This window comes from Portunus trituberculatus, chromosome 24 (genome assembly GCF_017591435.1).
Source record: "Portunus trituberculatus isolate SZX2019 chromosome 24, ASM1759143v1, whole genome shotgun sequence".
Lineage (NCBI taxonomy): Eukaryota > Metazoa > Arthropoda > Malacostraca > Decapoda > Portunidae > Portunus > Portunus trituberculatus.
In genome coordinates this window covers 5,224,644-5,242,349 of record NC_059278.1, presented here as the reverse complement: position 1 = coordinate 5,242,349, position 17,706 = coordinate 5,224,644, and the positions used below count along the sequence as shown (strand labels likewise).

General features: G+C 35.8%; 1 protein-coding gene across 5 annotated transcripts in view; it reads right to left on the bottom strand.

Annotated features, from left to right (window-relative positions):
- Positions 1-368: 368 nt before the first annotated feature.
- Positions 369-17,706, bottom strand: part of LOC123508445 (protein FAM102B-like) — a 75,736-nt gene continuing 58,398 nt past the window's right edge. For 2 of the 5 annotated variants that reach the window (XM_045262187.1, XM_045262188.1), the window contains exons 3-9: positions 14,974-15,094; positions 13,047-13,234; positions 8,661-8,908; positions 8,158-8,305; positions 5,878-6,351; positions 4,450-4,667; positions 369-4,079 (exon numbers count right to left, since the gene is read on the bottom strand). In XM_045262187.1, coding sequence (XP_045118122.1) covers positions 3,973-4,079; positions 4,450-4,667; positions 5,878-6,351; positions 8,158-8,305; positions 8,661-8,908; positions 13,047-13,234; positions 14,974-15,094 — 1,504 coding nt within the window. In that variant the 3' untranslated portion in view covers positions 369-3,972. The remainder of the gene's footprint in view (positions 4,080-4,449; positions 4,668-5,877; positions 6,352-8,157; positions 8,306-8,660; positions 8,909-13,046; positions 13,235-14,973; positions 15,095-17,706) is intronic. The other 3 variants (XM_045262190.1, XM_045262189.1, XM_045262191.1) reach the window with 3 other exon arrangements.

The window sequence follows — 17,706 nt, the reverse complement described above, 5'->3', positions numbered from 1 at the left end:
TGCAACTTAGCCATTGGTTTTATATCTGCTCCAATCCATGACTCACATCCATGTAGTAAAATATCATATAAGTACCTAATGAAGGGGGAAAACAGCACCTTTCATTCCTTGCTTTCAAACAGCACAGCAAACAGAAACGACAGAACATGGCAGCCACTTATTTCTTCATTCTCAGGAAGCACTCATTTCCTCCTCCTGAACACAGCACTGTCAAACAATCATAATCTTTTACATGGTGACACACATATTGATATCCTCCTCACGCTCAAATAGGCACACACAGACATTCGCACACTCACCTACACAACTTCCTTAATGGCGCGAACATTTCACAGAAGATAGGAAGAAAATAACCACTTTGAAACAAATTCATTTTTGGTTATATTTAATTATTAATGTACTATGTATTTACAAAAAAAATAATTATAAACATAACTACACACAGAGTTCTGAATGGTAACACTGGTAGGTGAGATGTGGAATGTGTGCTGGTGGTGGTGGTGGTGGAGGTGGTAGTGTTGGCAATGGAGGTGGTGATGCCCAGCCCCTGAGACACAGGTTGTAGGAGGGAGGGAGGAAGGACACACCCACCTCACCACCCACCCACACCTGCTGCAATGGATGACAAAATGTGGTCAATGTAACAATTTACAGAGTAACAAGTCTTGACAAGATATTCCTGCTCAGCTTCAAAAGGAGCAATTTCTTTCTAAGCAAGTGTATGAAGATTTCTGTTCACTTCATAACAAGGGGAAATAAAAAAATAAAAAAAAAGCAACACTATCCAAATACTTGTTACAGTGATATAAAGACCATCATTTGTACTATTCCACAGATGTTCACAAGACTGGAAGCTGATGACACACTGAGAGATTATCTAGAGCAACTTGCAGTAACTGACAACAACAGGATGATTTACCACACCAGATCCTCTGTTTTGCTGGATCCAGGTTAGGTCGGTCTCCTTTTCTAATACAAACAATCACTGAATAAATAAAAGACTCCATGGTGATAGCAACTGTTGTGAACTGAGTATGTAGAGCAAATGCATCTTGCCACTCATGACAAAATGACACTGCATGTAATGATGATTTCCAGACAAACATACACAATGCGGGAAGACTGACAGTCCCACTTGACGCATTGGCTGTCTGGGGGCCGCAGCCTGGCCTGGCACACGGACACAGCTGATGCACTGACTGACGGCTAGCCACTGAGCACCGTGAGGACTGTCTGACTAGGTTAAAAATTGAGTGTTCACAAGTCACCAAGATTTTAACAATTAAGGTTCACTGAGTTTGCTAGAGTTCAACAATTATTGTTTTCAAGAATTAGCTAAGATCAACAATTGAAACAGTTCATTTAACAACACAGACTTGCTAGGTTAGCTGGACTTGAATCGCTGTAGTTCACAGGTTCTATCTACATTTTTCAGTTTTTCTGTAAGCTACACTGAGATGAGATAGAAAAAATACTCAGAAGCAGGCAACTGGAAAGGGGAACAGGAAGTCAAGGAGGGAGTGAAATGGGCAGTGTTGGGGTATTTTGAATCACCTATGCAATCGAAATGTCTATCTTTACACAAAACTACGAACTCTTGTAACCTTCTTCAATTGAAATACAAAACCTGTATGACATTCTGTTTTGGCCTTTGTCATGTGTCAATCCAGGTTTTGGTCCATGCACTTCAATCATCACATCTGAAACCACTGTATGCATAGTGGCAATGTGGTGCCTCTTTACTGACATGTGCTATTCTTATCTAACACACAAAGCTGCCTTCAGTAAAATTTACTGCTAACAAAAATATGATAAAATCCTTTTTATGGCAATGAATGTTTTATCTATTGAATCAATAGTGCTAACAAGAGAATCTCAGCTGCTTTTATAGATGTTAGTAGCCATAACAAAATTCTTATTTTCTAGTCAAACACAACACATGGCATTCAAAGGGCTGGTGACACAACTAGTACTTGTAAGACAATGCACGGACACAATGACTTCACCTGAAACTGCACCAGCGAGCCAAGTACAGGCAGAGCACAGTCATGCAGGAGATATAGACACCAATCAGCCTGGCAAGTCTGTTTTCACTGCTTTACAAAAACTGAGCAAAAAACTGCATCACTTCTTCCTAATGAAAACCACAGAAGGCTTCTTGATTCACACCACAGTTAATGAGCTTCATACAGACCACAAGAGTCACAGTTATGATTATGAAAAAAATTCTGAGAAGAGATATGTAGTTCAGAATCTGTTCTTTCCTGTAATGCTGAGGACTTGGGGGCTACATTCTATAAAACACATTTATAATAGCCCTGAACCAAATTTGTGGAACTCATTTCTGGCCAGTAGTTACATTATATGATATCATGAACTTTCATGCAAATCACAGTAATAGTAAGTGGGAATCATTCTCTCATAAGAATCTGTTTCCATTTCATGAACACTACACAAAGATTATTTGGTACAGTGAGGAAAAACACACAAGTAATAGTAACTGGCTATGATAGTTCAGGACACTGCTTCTATGCTTGGACTGTGTGTGCACTGCCAAGGATACATCTGAGAATGTACTGGGATAAAGGCGCACGCTGTTGATGCTCAGCTGACGTGGCAAAGAGTCATGATTCCTCGCTGCTGATGAACTATATCAATGTTGAAAGAATATCTGGCAACATCTTCTGAAATACTGCTCATCATTGGCCACTCTTAGTATGGAATAAAATACATATAAAAGATTATATATATATATATATATATATATATATATATATATATATATATATATATATATATATATATATATATATATATATATATATATATATATATATATATATATATATAGTCTGCCTCCTTTTAGTACTTGACTGGAATTAGCAGTATTTCATGACATTAAATTGTTAAAAATTTGAAGAAAATTTTTACATAAATATATATTTCTGAAAGACCCTGGCAAGGGTCAAAGTCTCCCCCATTGTGCTGCACCTTAGCACTTTTTTGGTGTAACTTGCAATCATATCACATAATAAATACATAATTAGGTATATGACAAAATTCTATGTAAAAATATGTAGTATGATATTTACAGCTGAATGCATGAGACATGATTATTATTTATTAGAGTGTTTTTTTTACAAATAGCTGATGATGAGTCACCTTTAGTTAATGCAATACCTTGTCAATTATATATATTTCTGACATCTGATGAGGTTCACAGCTATAATCATAAATAAAAACCTTCACAACACAAGCTTTTTATCCTATTCTCTTTCTTTCTGCAATTAGTCACTAAATTTGAAGGTCTTTATTCTTGAGCCATTTCAGCCTCCCTCTTCCCCTCTCTCCTTATGAATCAATAAGGCAATCAAGGGTCCTCTTAAGGGCCATCGACGGACTAAAACACCAAAGACACACAGCTGAGCAAGGATGACCGACACTGACCACTGATGCTTTCAACTCTATAATGTGAGAATCATCCTCTTTCTCTTCTCTCCCTTTCAAATTCATCTTAAATACATCTCTTACAACTGTTACACCAATTATTACTGTATTAGAGAATTACAAAAAATCACAAGCTGCTCCTGCCACCACTCACACACACACATACAGATAACACCAACAAACATCACAGGGCTTGGTCGTGAAGTGCCACCAACTCACCACTACTCCTTTCCCCTGAATTGCTGCCAAGTCACAGAACACAGCTAAATTTTTACCATGCCTCTACAAGGGCACTCCTTGCGGTCCATGCCACATATGGGAAATGCAGCCAAACATGCATATCAATTTGGTTTGTCACCAACCACAACTTGTCCACAGAGTAACAGTGTCTTCTCATCCTGCACTGTACTGAGACTATCTGTGGTGCAGCCTGGAAGTGTGTCCCTGGGGGAGGGGAGTGGCTGGGCCAGGGGAAGGTGGTGGTGGTTGGCTGGGCTGTGGGCCTCCTTCAGGCTGTTGCTGGTGCTATCTCTTTTCAAACACGACTGGCTTGAACTCCCCCGCAACGCTGAGTGTCCTGCCCCCCAAGGCTGCAGTGCCGTCCCGCCCGATGAACAGTTGCAGGCCTGATGCTGTGGATGGAGAGAGGTCAGGTCATGACTTAATGTGGTCAATGTTCTTACAGAGACAAAAAAGAAAACCCTTCAAGTACACTGTTTCCATGGCTATCTAACATTGGGCAGCAAGAAGATAAGGCACAGTCTTATCTTATCTATCTTACAATCATATACTAAGAGGGTATTTCCTGACTTCCTACATCTCTTGAACATATATGATTGGCAAGAAAATTAATCTATAGAAGTTATCATACAATATCTATTGCTGTAACTTAAGGATTTCCCTTCTTTTTATATCCAGCCTGGTTTTACACACAATAATTAATGAAAAATAAGTCAGTATTATAAATTTGGTAATTTTCTGCCTCTCTCCTGCATCCCTTACTTTCAGCAGAGTCATCAGGTCTCAGAGACTCAATATTGGTGTCCTCAAAAAGCTTATCAATGATGTCATTCGCATCGATCCTGGTGGCATCAACACGAGACTCCTTATTGGCCTCTCCTTGTGTTGTGCTGATGCTTGCTGCCTTGCTCCTCCCAGCTGCTGCACGTTCCAGAGATCCTCCTCCCTCACTCAATCCACCAGATCCTGCACTGCTGTTCCTGTTGAGTGTGGCAGTGAGCAATGAACACAAAATGTTCATGGACTGTGGCAAGGCTGTGCACTGATTTTGAAAATGGTGGTGAATGACAAAAGATTTAGAATCATTTGGGGATTATGAGCAGTACAAATAAAAGTGTAAGACCGTGTTCATGTGAAAAAGCTTGTTTTTGTGCCAAGATAATTTTAATGTTATTATCAAATGCATTACAATAGATTACTTCACAGAGGTCACAATAATGACCTTGTTTCTAGTACATATACTCAAATGATGTAGTGATGATCTTAAGCTCCAAGGTTTGAAGGGAAGGATACGGATACGTACATACATGTGAATACTGTCTACCAAGGTACAGAGGGAGGGACATAAATACATGTATGTCAAATTTATCTAATAAAAATTCAGCTGTGTAAAAGAAAAAAGGAAAACATATCTTATCTGACTCTAAAAAGATACAATAGATGATGCCACTAGAAACACTTACATATATAATGTATAATGTACATAATGATGAAGAATTCAGACTTTATGGGAGAGATTTCACTTGACTCACTGGTTAGAAAAGATAAAGAGGAAAGTCAAAAGGACATTGGTAATCAGCAAATTTGTGACAAGTTCAATACAATATGTTTAGATGGTTTAGTGACATGGAGAGATAGATACAAAATTAGGTGACAAGGAGGGTATACACAAAGGTGGTGCAGATATAGTGGTTGAGAGAGAAAAAACATCCTATAAAATGGATGGCCAGTGCACTGTGATACTTGAGAAAGTAAACAGATGGAAAGTTCACAAGTAGTGTTTAGGCAGGAATAAATTCAAGTACTTCAGTTGTACCTTTCAGGTTGTTCCAAAGAAAAGATGCCAGAGTAGATTAGGTTAGATTATTAGTAATAACTTCAGATTCATCATGGAAAAAAACATATCTCAGCCTCCATTACCTGACACAGGGTTGGTTACTAAAGTGTAGGTCACAGTGGAGCAGCAATGAGAACAAAGCACTTATGGAATGGAGGGAAAAAAAAAAAGGAAATAGATAGTAAAGGAGTACATACTTGATCGTGATGAAGAAAAACAAGGAAGGTAAAGATGCTGCCCAAAAGTTAATTGAAAAGAGAAAAAAATTGTTAACAAAAATGGTACAAAAAAAAAAAAAAAAAAAAAAAGCAAGAAACCAAACTTTACCCAAACTATGCAAGCGAGCTGCTAACCTTGCATTCTTTAAAGAGTCTGAGGCAGGGCCATGCAAGTTAGAGGTATCATTGCAGGCATTCAAGGCAGCAGTGATGGCATACTGTAGCTCCTCTACAGTCAATGGGAACGACTTATTTGAATCCTCCCCACTTGATATTGATCCCCCCCGCGTGGTGCTGGAGGAGGACAAAGACCCCAGGGAGCGTGTTGAGCCTCCCAGCAGTCTATAGAGATCAGGTTTACGCAGCAGGTTGCCTTTGGGGGGGCAGGGTGATGGAGCGCTGACACAGGATGGGCAATCAGGGTTAAGCAGGTGAAAGCGTGCTGTGGGTTTAGCAGGGTGAGGCACAAGACCCTTTGGTCGATGGGTGTACCCAGGGTGCAGGTGGGGTGAGTCTGGAGAGTTATTGGTGTAGACAGTGAAGGTGGGCGACTGCGAGGCAGGATGGATGCACTCAGGTGTCCACAAGGTGAATGTTGGCACCCTCTGTCTGCTCCATACAACATATTAAAAAAAATGAGAAAAAAAAGAAAAGAAAAAGAAATTGTAGATAAAATAAATTATCATGCAAAATACAAAAAAGAGCCACAATGTTAATGCAAGCTGTGGAACTGAACACTCCATGTGTTCAAGATGAATGCATATATATATATATATATATATATATATATATATATATATATATATATATATATATATATATATATATATATATATATATATATATATATATATATATATATATATATATATATATATATATATATATATATATATATATATATATATATATATATATATATATATATATATATATATATATATATATATATATATATATATATATATATATATATATATATATATATATATATATATATATATATATATATATATATATATATATATATATATATATATATATATATATATATATATATATATATATATATATATATATATATATATATATATATATATATATATATATATATATATATATATATATATATATATATGTGTGTGTATATGTATATATATGTGTATATATATGTATATATATATATATATATATATATGTATGTATATATATATATATATATATATATATATATATATATATATATATATATATATATATATATATATATATATATATATATATATATATATATATATATATATATATATATATATATATATATATATATATATATATATATATATATATATATATATATATATATATATATATATATATATATATATATATATATATATATATATATATATATATATATATATATATATATATATATATATATATATATATATATATATATATATATATATATATATATATATATATATATATATATATATATATATATATATATATATATATATATATATATATATATATATATATATATATATATATATATATATATATATATATATATATATATATATATATATATATATATATATATATATATATATATATATATATATATATATATATATATATATATATATATATATATATATATATATATATATATATATATATATATATATATATATATATATATATATATATATATATATATATATATATATATATATATATATATATATATATATATATATATATATATATATATATATATATATATATATATATATATATATATATATATATATATATATATATATATATATATATATATATATATATATATATATATATATATATATATATATATATATATATATATATATATATATATATATATATATATATATATATATATATATATATATATATATATATATATATATATATATATATATATATATATATATATATATATATATATATATATATATATATATATATATATATATATATATATATATATATATATATATATATATATATATATATATATATATATATATATATATATATATATATATATATATATATATATATATATATATATATATATATATATATATATATATATATATATATATATATATATATATATATATATATATATATATATATATATATATATATATATATATATATATATATATATATATATATATATATATATATATATATATATATATATATATATATATATATATATATATATATAAACCATAAAATTATCATGCAAAACAGCACTAAAACCAAGTTTGATGCAAGATGAGGTCCTGACCCTTCCATGCAAGACAGGGATTAGCAAAGGTCATGCATGAAGCCACCACTGCACCTCACCTCATGTGGCCAGACACCTCGGACTGGGAGTTGATGGAGGCATAACCAGAGGCATGGGAGCCATGTGAGGTGTTGGAGGAGTTTCTGGAATGTCCTGGAACCTCCCCCGCTAATCCAGCCTCGCCTTCCTCCCCTTCCCCAAACACTTCTGCAAAATGTACATCTTTCAGTCTTCTGTGACAATAACAGAAAGACTTTGGTGAAGGGACATGAAGACATAGTCTCAATCCTACTAAAATAATAATAATAATGTCAGAATAACTATATACACTAAAATGCACTGATAAATGCCATATTACAAATGCTGAAGAGAAAATGCTGAAAATTATTAAAAACCAGAGGGAAAATTATTGATAGAGTAATTCACTGTACAAATATAGAAGAGATTATAAGCATTACAAAAAACAACACTGATGAGTCTACCATTGATTTTATTTCTTAAATAGTTACTATGGAAAGTAGAGAAAAGGTGGTCATTGCAAAATTGACACTAAAGAACTTACCATGAACCTTTTTCTTGAGGGAATCATAGCCAGATGATGTGAGTGAGGCGAGGGAGCCTGAGGTGGGTCTTCCGGCGGGCTCCTCCTCCCCTGAAGCCTCCACGGATGGCTGGTAGCGAGTGCCTCTCAAAGGCTGCCTGTAAGTGTTACGGCGTGTCACCTCCGGGGGTGTGTCGAGGTTGAGGGTGAGTGTGATGAAGAGTGTTGTGCTATTGCGTCTCATTTTTTTGTATATGACTGGCGTTGGCCTAAGGGTGAAAAGCAAGTGTTGAGTGGTTTTCTAACTGTTCATGTAAGAACCATGATGACCTAAGGGATGGACACATGCATGCAGGGTAGACAAGTCAGGCATAAGATTTCTACTTTGGCAGCAACAAAGAAGTGTTATTTCTTTAGTGCTTGTACAAAATTGTGTCTAGTTAAATAGAAAGCTTAAGCCTTTTATATTTTTTACAATCAAATATATTTTGGTCTATAAGCAAAATTAAAAAGAAGGAATATCTGGTTTACTATAGTCCATAAAAAGATAACAATAAGTTGTGTGAATGTTACATGCTTAAGTATTGATTGAAACAAGTATGTGAACACGTACAAAATATACAAGTAAGCTACAAAGCCCACTACAACTACGCACATCATAAGACTAAACAAGGATGAAAAAAACTTCAATCAAGCATTGATATACTATTTGCATGTCCTCAGGCTGAAAGCCAAAAGATAAGAGCATTCATGTGTTTTATTTATAGATGTTGTACAAGCAGGAAAAGTGAGACTTTCATGGTCTATAACTGTATGGACAAAATCAAAGTTAGGAGGAGGAGAAGGCAGAGGGGAAAGAGAAGGAGAACAGGAAGGAAAAGGAAAAGGAGGAAGACCAATAAGATGACAGCAGAAGCACATGAACACTTATCAGTAAAGCTATGAGGTCCTCAAGGAACTAATAGGGCCAACATATTAATGGAATGTCATACTAATAGAAGGACAAGACAAATCATGATATGTTATAGAAGCTAGAGGTAAAATAAATTGGTAAGCTTCTATGCATATGAAAATAAGCTGTATTTACAACATTTCTCTATAAATATATACTGCAAGCCCTTGAGAAACTAGGAAAAAGCTGTGTCTGTACAAGATAATACAGAGAAGAAAATGCATTCATTATCCACAAAGTAATATCATACACATACATGCATGCATACATACATACATACATACATACATACATGCATACATATATACATATATACATATATACATATCTTGTACAAACATAGGGAAAGAAGGCAACTCAAGTTTAGCTACTCTTTAAAAATCAGAGGCACAGAGAACATGGTGTGTACTATTAATAAAGAATGTTGTATTGTAGAATAATAAGAAAGATATAGAATTTGAAGGAGAAAAAATAAAATAACTAAAATAAAAAATAAAGCAATAAAACAAGCTAGAGTACAAAAAAACAAAGAAAAAGATATCACATTACATATATAAAAGATACAGACAGAAGGCCAACAGAAGGGAAATCAGAATGACTCCCTACAGATAAGAGAGTGTAAACACAAAGCTATAGGAAAGCTACAATAATTACACTACCAGACCTGCTTCTCTTCCAGTCATAGTAATCCATCAGTCTATTAGTCACCTCCTCCTATTTCTGTTCTTCCTGTCATAATTTATCTTTCCATCAATCTATTACTTTTCTGCTCATCCAGTCAGAATTTCTAAAGTCCATCAGTCAAGTCTGTCTTTATCCTGTCTTAATCTTCAAATCAGCTGTTATATGGCTGTGAATCCACTCATAAACTCTTAACTATTTTCTTCTCATCCATTCTTTCGTTATTGTGACTCCCACAATTCATGCTCTTTGTAATATGGACCCTTTCTCTTCTCTTAAGTCCTTGTGTCAAAATCAAAATGAGTACACTAATCCCTCATTTTATCAATACTATTACAAACACAAAGGGGTTAGTTACATTTCCCCCTGATAACTCCACCACCACCACCAATAGGGAGGGAGGAAGAGAGTCATATCCCTCTATCAACATGTTATCTGACAAGTAGTGGTCTGGTGGAATGTGAGGGTGGCTTACTGTAACCCTGACTTCGAGTATTACCACCTGCACCATCTGTCTCCTTCTGTCTGGTGGGTCCTGTTACCTCTTACTTAATGGTTTCTGCCTGTCTCTCTGTCAATTACCTCATACTAAATGCTCTCTAGTTTCTGTTATTTTTTTTACATAAGGCTTTTTGTCTGTTACTGTCTTCATCCCATATAATCTTCTCTTATAAATAGTTTGTCTTTATATCTCTGCCTTTTAATTCTAGTTATTTCTCACTTATTTGATCTATATTTGTGTATTGTGTCTTAATATTCCCTATTCCTTTTCTTTCTTTCAACTGGTTCTTTTTTCATCTCTTTCAATTAGTTATTGCCACTTCTTACTTGTCTATTGCTCTCTGTTTTTCTGTCTATTGTAGTTCTAGTTGTAGTACTTCTTTGTCTGTCTTTCTGTCAATTAGTTCTTGTCTTGTATCTATTATGGTCTCTTGTCTCTTCTCTGTGTGTTTCTTCTTACTAATCCAGTGTTCTATAGGTGTTAGTATGTGTCTGTTGCTTTCCTCTCTATCTACTAAATACTGTGTCTGTTTATTTTTCTTATCTTGGATTCTACAGTGTGTGAGTGATGAAGTTTTATGTGTTGCTTCTCTCTCTCTCTCTCTCTCTCTCTCTCTCTCTCTCTCTCTCTCTCTCTCTCTCTCTCTCTCTTTCATCACAGTATAATCTGACACCTCTTCACCCGGCACAAAAGGCTGGCATGATGTCACTCACTTCTAAACAGGAGAGCTTAACCTTGCTTCTTTTCAGCCCAAATTTTATGCACCTTGAAAAAACATTAAGTGTAAAATGGAGTACTTGAGCCACACAGTAGGTGTTGCATAAGGAGCATTGTCATGGCAATTACTTTAAGTCAGTCTCTCTCTCTCTCTCTCTCTCTCTCTCTCTCTCTCTCTCTCTCTCTCTCTCTCTCTCATTAGTCCCTTTCCTGCTCAAACCACTAAAACTTCTTATCTAAGCCTTGAAAACACTTTATATTAACCACAAAAAATTCTTGAAATCTATAATTCCCCTCATATAAACCTCCTTATCAAATCCTTCTTTCACAATATCTACTACAAACATTTACATTTCAAAAAATTCATGTATGTAGTATGTTTGATTCCTCTTGACTATTACACACACTTTTCTTCGCCTCTAAAGCAGTGATCATTTGTAACTCTGCTTCACTATTATATCCAACACTGATAACTGTACTGCCTCTTACTTAACACCACCTCCTCCTCCTCTTCTTCCTGTTCAAACCTCATCAAAACACATCAATACTCCCACATTCCTTGTTCTCCCTGTCACCTAATTCACCTCAACACACCCTATTCTACTTCATTTTCATCTTGATCATGTATCTAAATCCCTATAAGTCCTACTAGAATCACCTCATCATGTTCAAACCTCATCAAAACACCTCAATATTCTCCCCCATTCCTTATCCTCTCTGTCACCCTATTCCACTTCATACATTTTCATCCCAACTATGTATTTAAATCATATACGAATCCTACTAGTAGCTCTTTATCATGTTCTCCTTATGCTAACCTTAAGATTCTCACTTCTATTTTACCGTTTCAAGAACCAGCCATCTGAACCCTACCTCAACACCCTCATCTATTGCTGCTCCTCTCTGCTCATCTTCCTCCACTCCTCACTATGCTATCCATCCTCTCCACCAGCAGTTAGTGGAGCGTAAGGTAATCAAGAGGTTTAGAAAGAATGTAGAGGTCTATAGCTGTTTGTTATTCTCTGTAATATAATCCTTCACCACCACCTACTCCTCCTCCTCTCTTCCTCCTCCTCCTCCTTCCTTCCACCTCTCTGCCTGCTCCATTTCCACTTTCTTCCCTTGTCCTGCTAGTGTAGTATAATCAAATGGTTTAGGAGGAATGGAGAGGTGTTTGTAGTTCTCTGTTATATAATTCTTCACCTCCTTCTACATCACTGCTACATCTCTACCTCCTCCCCACTGTCCAACTCCTCAGAACATCTAGTGTAATGTTATCTAATGGTTTAGAAAGAATATAAATGTATTTGTAGTTCTGTCATATAATTCTTCACCCTTTTTCTTCTCCTATGTCCTCTCTGCTTGCTATATCCACTGTCAAAGTTGTTAAAGCAGTTATTGTAGTGTAGTGTTATCAAATGGTTTAGAAAAAATGAAAAAGTGTTTGGAATTTTATCTCATAATTCTTCACCTTCTATGTTCCCTCCACTTGCTATATCTCTACCTCCTACCTTTCATTCATGTCCTCCTCTCACTCCACTTCCCAGATACTCACGCTTTGAAGCAGGGGTCCCCGGATAGCAGCGTCATCTCAACCGTCACCTTCAGCATAGAGTTGTGCAGACGTGTCTTTGAGTCGTAAGCCTCTAGGAGATACCGCTGGGACCCGCCCGAGCCGGCAAACTCTGCCAGATTAACGTCTGCATACCCGAGTTTCTGGAATGCTTTGCCTCCTCGCATCTCCTGAAGAAGGCACAGGAGGAGGTATGATTTAGATAATGAATTATTTATAGTTTTTTTTTATTTATTTATCTTTATTTTTTAATCTTTAATTAGGTATGTTTGTGTGTGCTTATTTTGGAGAGAGAGAGAGAGAGAGAGAGAGAGAGAGAGAGAGAGAGAGAGAGAGAGAGAGAGAGAGAGAATGTCTGACATGTGATCACTAACAGGGTACAGTTACACAAAAATACACATGTCCTAATGACTTAACTGACTGAGAGAGAGAGAGAGAGAGAGAGAGAGAGAGAGAGAGAGAGAGAGAGAGATAACTGTAAAAAGAGACACTATAAAGATAAAATAAAAGGAACATGATCACAGAGAAGCATTAAAGGAAGAGAAAGAAGAGAAGGAGAGAAGGACTGTGAGAAGAAAGAATGAAGGGAGAGGCAATAAAGAAAGAGAATGAGAAGAGAGTGATTAAGAACTCTACAAAAATAGCTCCACTGCCATAAAACAGAGAGAGAGAGAGAGAGAGAGAGAGAGAGAGAGAGAGAGAGAGAGAGAGAGAGAGAGAGAGAGAGAGAGAGAGAGAGAGAGAGAGAGAGAAGGGTAGTAGTAGTAGTAGTAGTAGTAGTAGTAGTAGTAGTAGTAGTAGTAGTAGTAGTAGTAGTAGTAGTAGTAGTTGTGGTGTCCAACGCTAGTCTGAGATAACAAAACTGGCACAAACACAACAGTTGTAGTAGTAGTAGTAGTAGTAGTAGTAAAAATAGTAGTAGTAGTAAAAGTAGTAGTAGTAGTAGTAGTAGTAGTAGTAGTAGTAGTAGTAGTAGTAGTAGTAGTAGTAGTAGTAGTAGTAGTAGTAACAATAATAATCATAGCAATAGCAACAAGTGGAAGAAGAAATGGAGACATGAATATTATCTCCTCCTCCTCCTCCTCCTCCTCCTCCTCCTCCTCCTCCTCCTCTTCTTCAACTCCACTTGTTCTAGCTAGGAGGAGGAAGGAGACACCCGTGAGAAAATTTTCCTGTATTCTTCTCCCCGCCTCTCTCTCTCTCTCTCTCTCTCTCTCTCTCTCTCTCTCTCTCTCTCTCTCTCTCTCGTGCCATTTCCTGCTCTCTTTTGGCACTTCATGTTTATTTTCTTTGTATATTATAGGAGGAGGAGGAGGAGGAGGAGGAGGAGGAGGAGATTTAAAACACGAGGATGTGGGAAGAAGAGAGGTCTGGAGGTGAAAAAAAAGAGGGAAGAGGATGAAATTATACGGGAAAAGAGAATGGGAAGAAGAAAAAACGGGAAAGGAAGAAAATAGAAAAAGGAGGAAAAAAATACAACTTTATGACCTGTAGAAAACGAATAACCCCACAAAAAAAAAAAAAAAAAAAAAAAAAAATTCATAACCTGAAAAAAATCCTTACTAACCTTTAAAATCCATTAATGACCCTTAAAAACCCATTACAACGCTTACAAACCCATTAACGACCTTTACAAATATTAACCCCTTTGGTACCATGACCCGTTTTCATATTCATTCTGGTGACTATTTGGTGATTTTATACAGCTTCAGAAACTCATGTGGGTATTAAAATAGTGAAGACTGTGGCCATTAATCTTCTGACCTCCATACACTCTCCCTAATGTCAATAAAATGGTCTAATCGTACACAAATCTCAAAGTATAAATGTGTCCCAGTATTGAAGGGGTTAATGACCTGCAAAACCACCTTCTAGCCCCTTAATGACCTGTCAGAGCGCCGTGACTCACCTGCCTGACGGAGACGCGACACATGCACGAGTCCAGCTCCCCCGTGGACGCGTTGGCCGTCATCTTACAAGTGAAGGTGAAGCGGCTGTCCCATCTCACTGCATGTTCCGCCACCATCATTCTGCAACACAGGTAGGCACGTTAGCACAAGTAGATAGGTAGATATACAAAGATAGATAGGTAGATAGATAGAGGTAGGTAGGGTAAGTTAGATAGATACATACGTAGACAAGTAGGTTGAGAGATGGAAAGAGATGGATAAAGGCATGGATAGACAGATGGACAGTCAGAGGCAGGTAAGTACGTTGAAAGAGATGGATAGAGATGGATAAAGGGATGGACAGATAAACAGATAGTCAGAGAGAGAGAAAAAAAAAAGATAGATAATACAAGGCAAATTATCGTCTTCATACTAGTCATCAGAACATTTACAATAATAGATAATTCAATAAAATGAGACGTAAATAACGAAACAAGCAAGAAATATCAATAGTACAACAAGAACAGGCGTAAGAAGAACGTTTACTGATAATACCAACAATACACATTTTTTTTAAGTCATAACCTGAGAAGTGAATGTCAGAAAAATAACAAAATAAATGAAATGAATAAAACTAAATAAACAATCAAACCTTAAAAAAAAACACATTAAAAAAAAAGAAACACGACACAATCACTTTAAATGACAACACTTCACAAAACACTAAAACATGACTCAATACGAAAGGCGATTTATGAGTAATACCTCCACCACAACTGTCTCTCTCATCTCACTATAATTATAACGTCTTGTCATGGTTTCTCTTACGGAGCGCAAACATACAGGTGTGCGCTGGTGAGCATATTGACACAGATGGCTCAGAACAGGTGATGGCAATGAAGTAAGCGTGAAATAGAGGAAAGACTCGATAAACGGAGAAGCACAAGCAGAACCACACGACTCTATCTCAGACCCTGTAACTAAATAAATACTACGGTCATTTACGTTAATACAAGTACCGTATCCACACGCATACACACACAGATACGGTAAATTAACTCTCTCTCTCTCTCTCTCTCTCTCTCTCTCTCTCTCTCTCTCTCTCACCCCATTTTCTTTGTGCGCGTCATTTCTGTTTTTGTCAACCAATCACCGATACAAAAATATAAAAGAGAAAAAGTAAATAACGAGAAAAGCAGACTAGAAGAAGAGGTGATAGCGACAAGCAGGGTAAATAAAGACAGGGTAAGAAAAGCTATCTACACAAAGACAGTATTTTGAAACACTTCCGCGCCGCACCTCCGCTTCATTCAAATCTAGTCTTGCTGAATTGACACGAATCTTTTTCAGGGTGTTTTTACGGCTCTTATGACTGATTACTAAGATTTGTAACATGTTAACGGATGAAACACACTTAAGAACACTGACTAATTATTTGTGATCTTTGAAAATAATGGTGAGAGAGCGAAGGGTTTAAAAAAATCTGGGCAGGATCATGTGGTTGTAGGTAACTATAAGTAAAGGTACACACACACACACACACACACACACACACAAAGATCCTATTTTGAAACACTTCCTCACAACAGCTCCAAGTACACTCAAAAGGCTTTAGTCCAGTTGACACGAGTTTTTTATTTTATTTTTATGGCTCTAGTGACTCATTAACAAGATTTCTACCATAGTAATTAATGAAACACACTTGAGGATCTTGACTAATTAATCATCTGTGACCTTTGAAAACAATGGTGAGAAAGAGAAACGTTTCAGAAAAGTGGGCAGGGCCGTGTTGTAGCTAAGGACATGTGCACTGCAGCTCTAGGATGGAAGTAGGTACACGCCACCTTGACCACCTTGAAGTATTACACAACTGGTTATGTATGTGGCAGTGGTGGCGGTAGTGGTGGTGGTGGAGCAGGTGGGTGAAGGGACTAAGTGAGGGTGATTGCGAGGTATGTGGAGGTGATGGCCACGTCCGCAAGCCCACGTGGTGCACTGCCTTCCTTCCATCCATCCACCCATCCATCCATCCACCCATGCATCCCTCTTTCCTTTCTTCCATTCATACATCCACCATTTCTTTCTTCTGTGTATCCATGAATCTATATATCCTTTCATCCATCCATCTTCCATTTCTATCATCCATCTAAGTATCCTTATAGTTTATTCCATCCACCTTCTCTTAATCCCTTTTATTCTTTACTGTCTCCTTTTCATCCATCTATCCATGCATCCTTATAGTTTATTCCATCCATCCTTTCTTAATCCCTTCTATCCTTTACTGTCTCTTTTTCATTCATCTATCTTTTCTTCCATGCATCCTTATAGTTTGTTCCATCCATCCTTTCTTAATCCATCCCTCTACCTTTTATTCTCTCTTTTTATCCTTCTATACATCTCTTCCTCATCCGTTTTTCTTATACTTCCTCCACCTTCTCTCTCTCTTTCTTCCCTCCATCCCTTGCTAATCTCCTCCATCCCTTCCTCAATCTCTCACTTCCTCCTTCTCTCCACCTCTCTTTCCCTTCCTCCATTCCCACCATCCCTTCCCTTTCCTCCCTCTCCCTAGCATCCTTCCTCAACCCACGCCTCTTCCTCCTCTTCTCGCTCTTCCCTCTGTTACTGAGTGTGGAGTTGAAAGCATCGTCACTACGAGTATCACCATTATCACCATCATCACCCCTGTCAGCAAAATTTAAATACAAAGGGGTGGGTAAATAAAGGTATACAAAGAACAATGTTGTAGAAAGTTG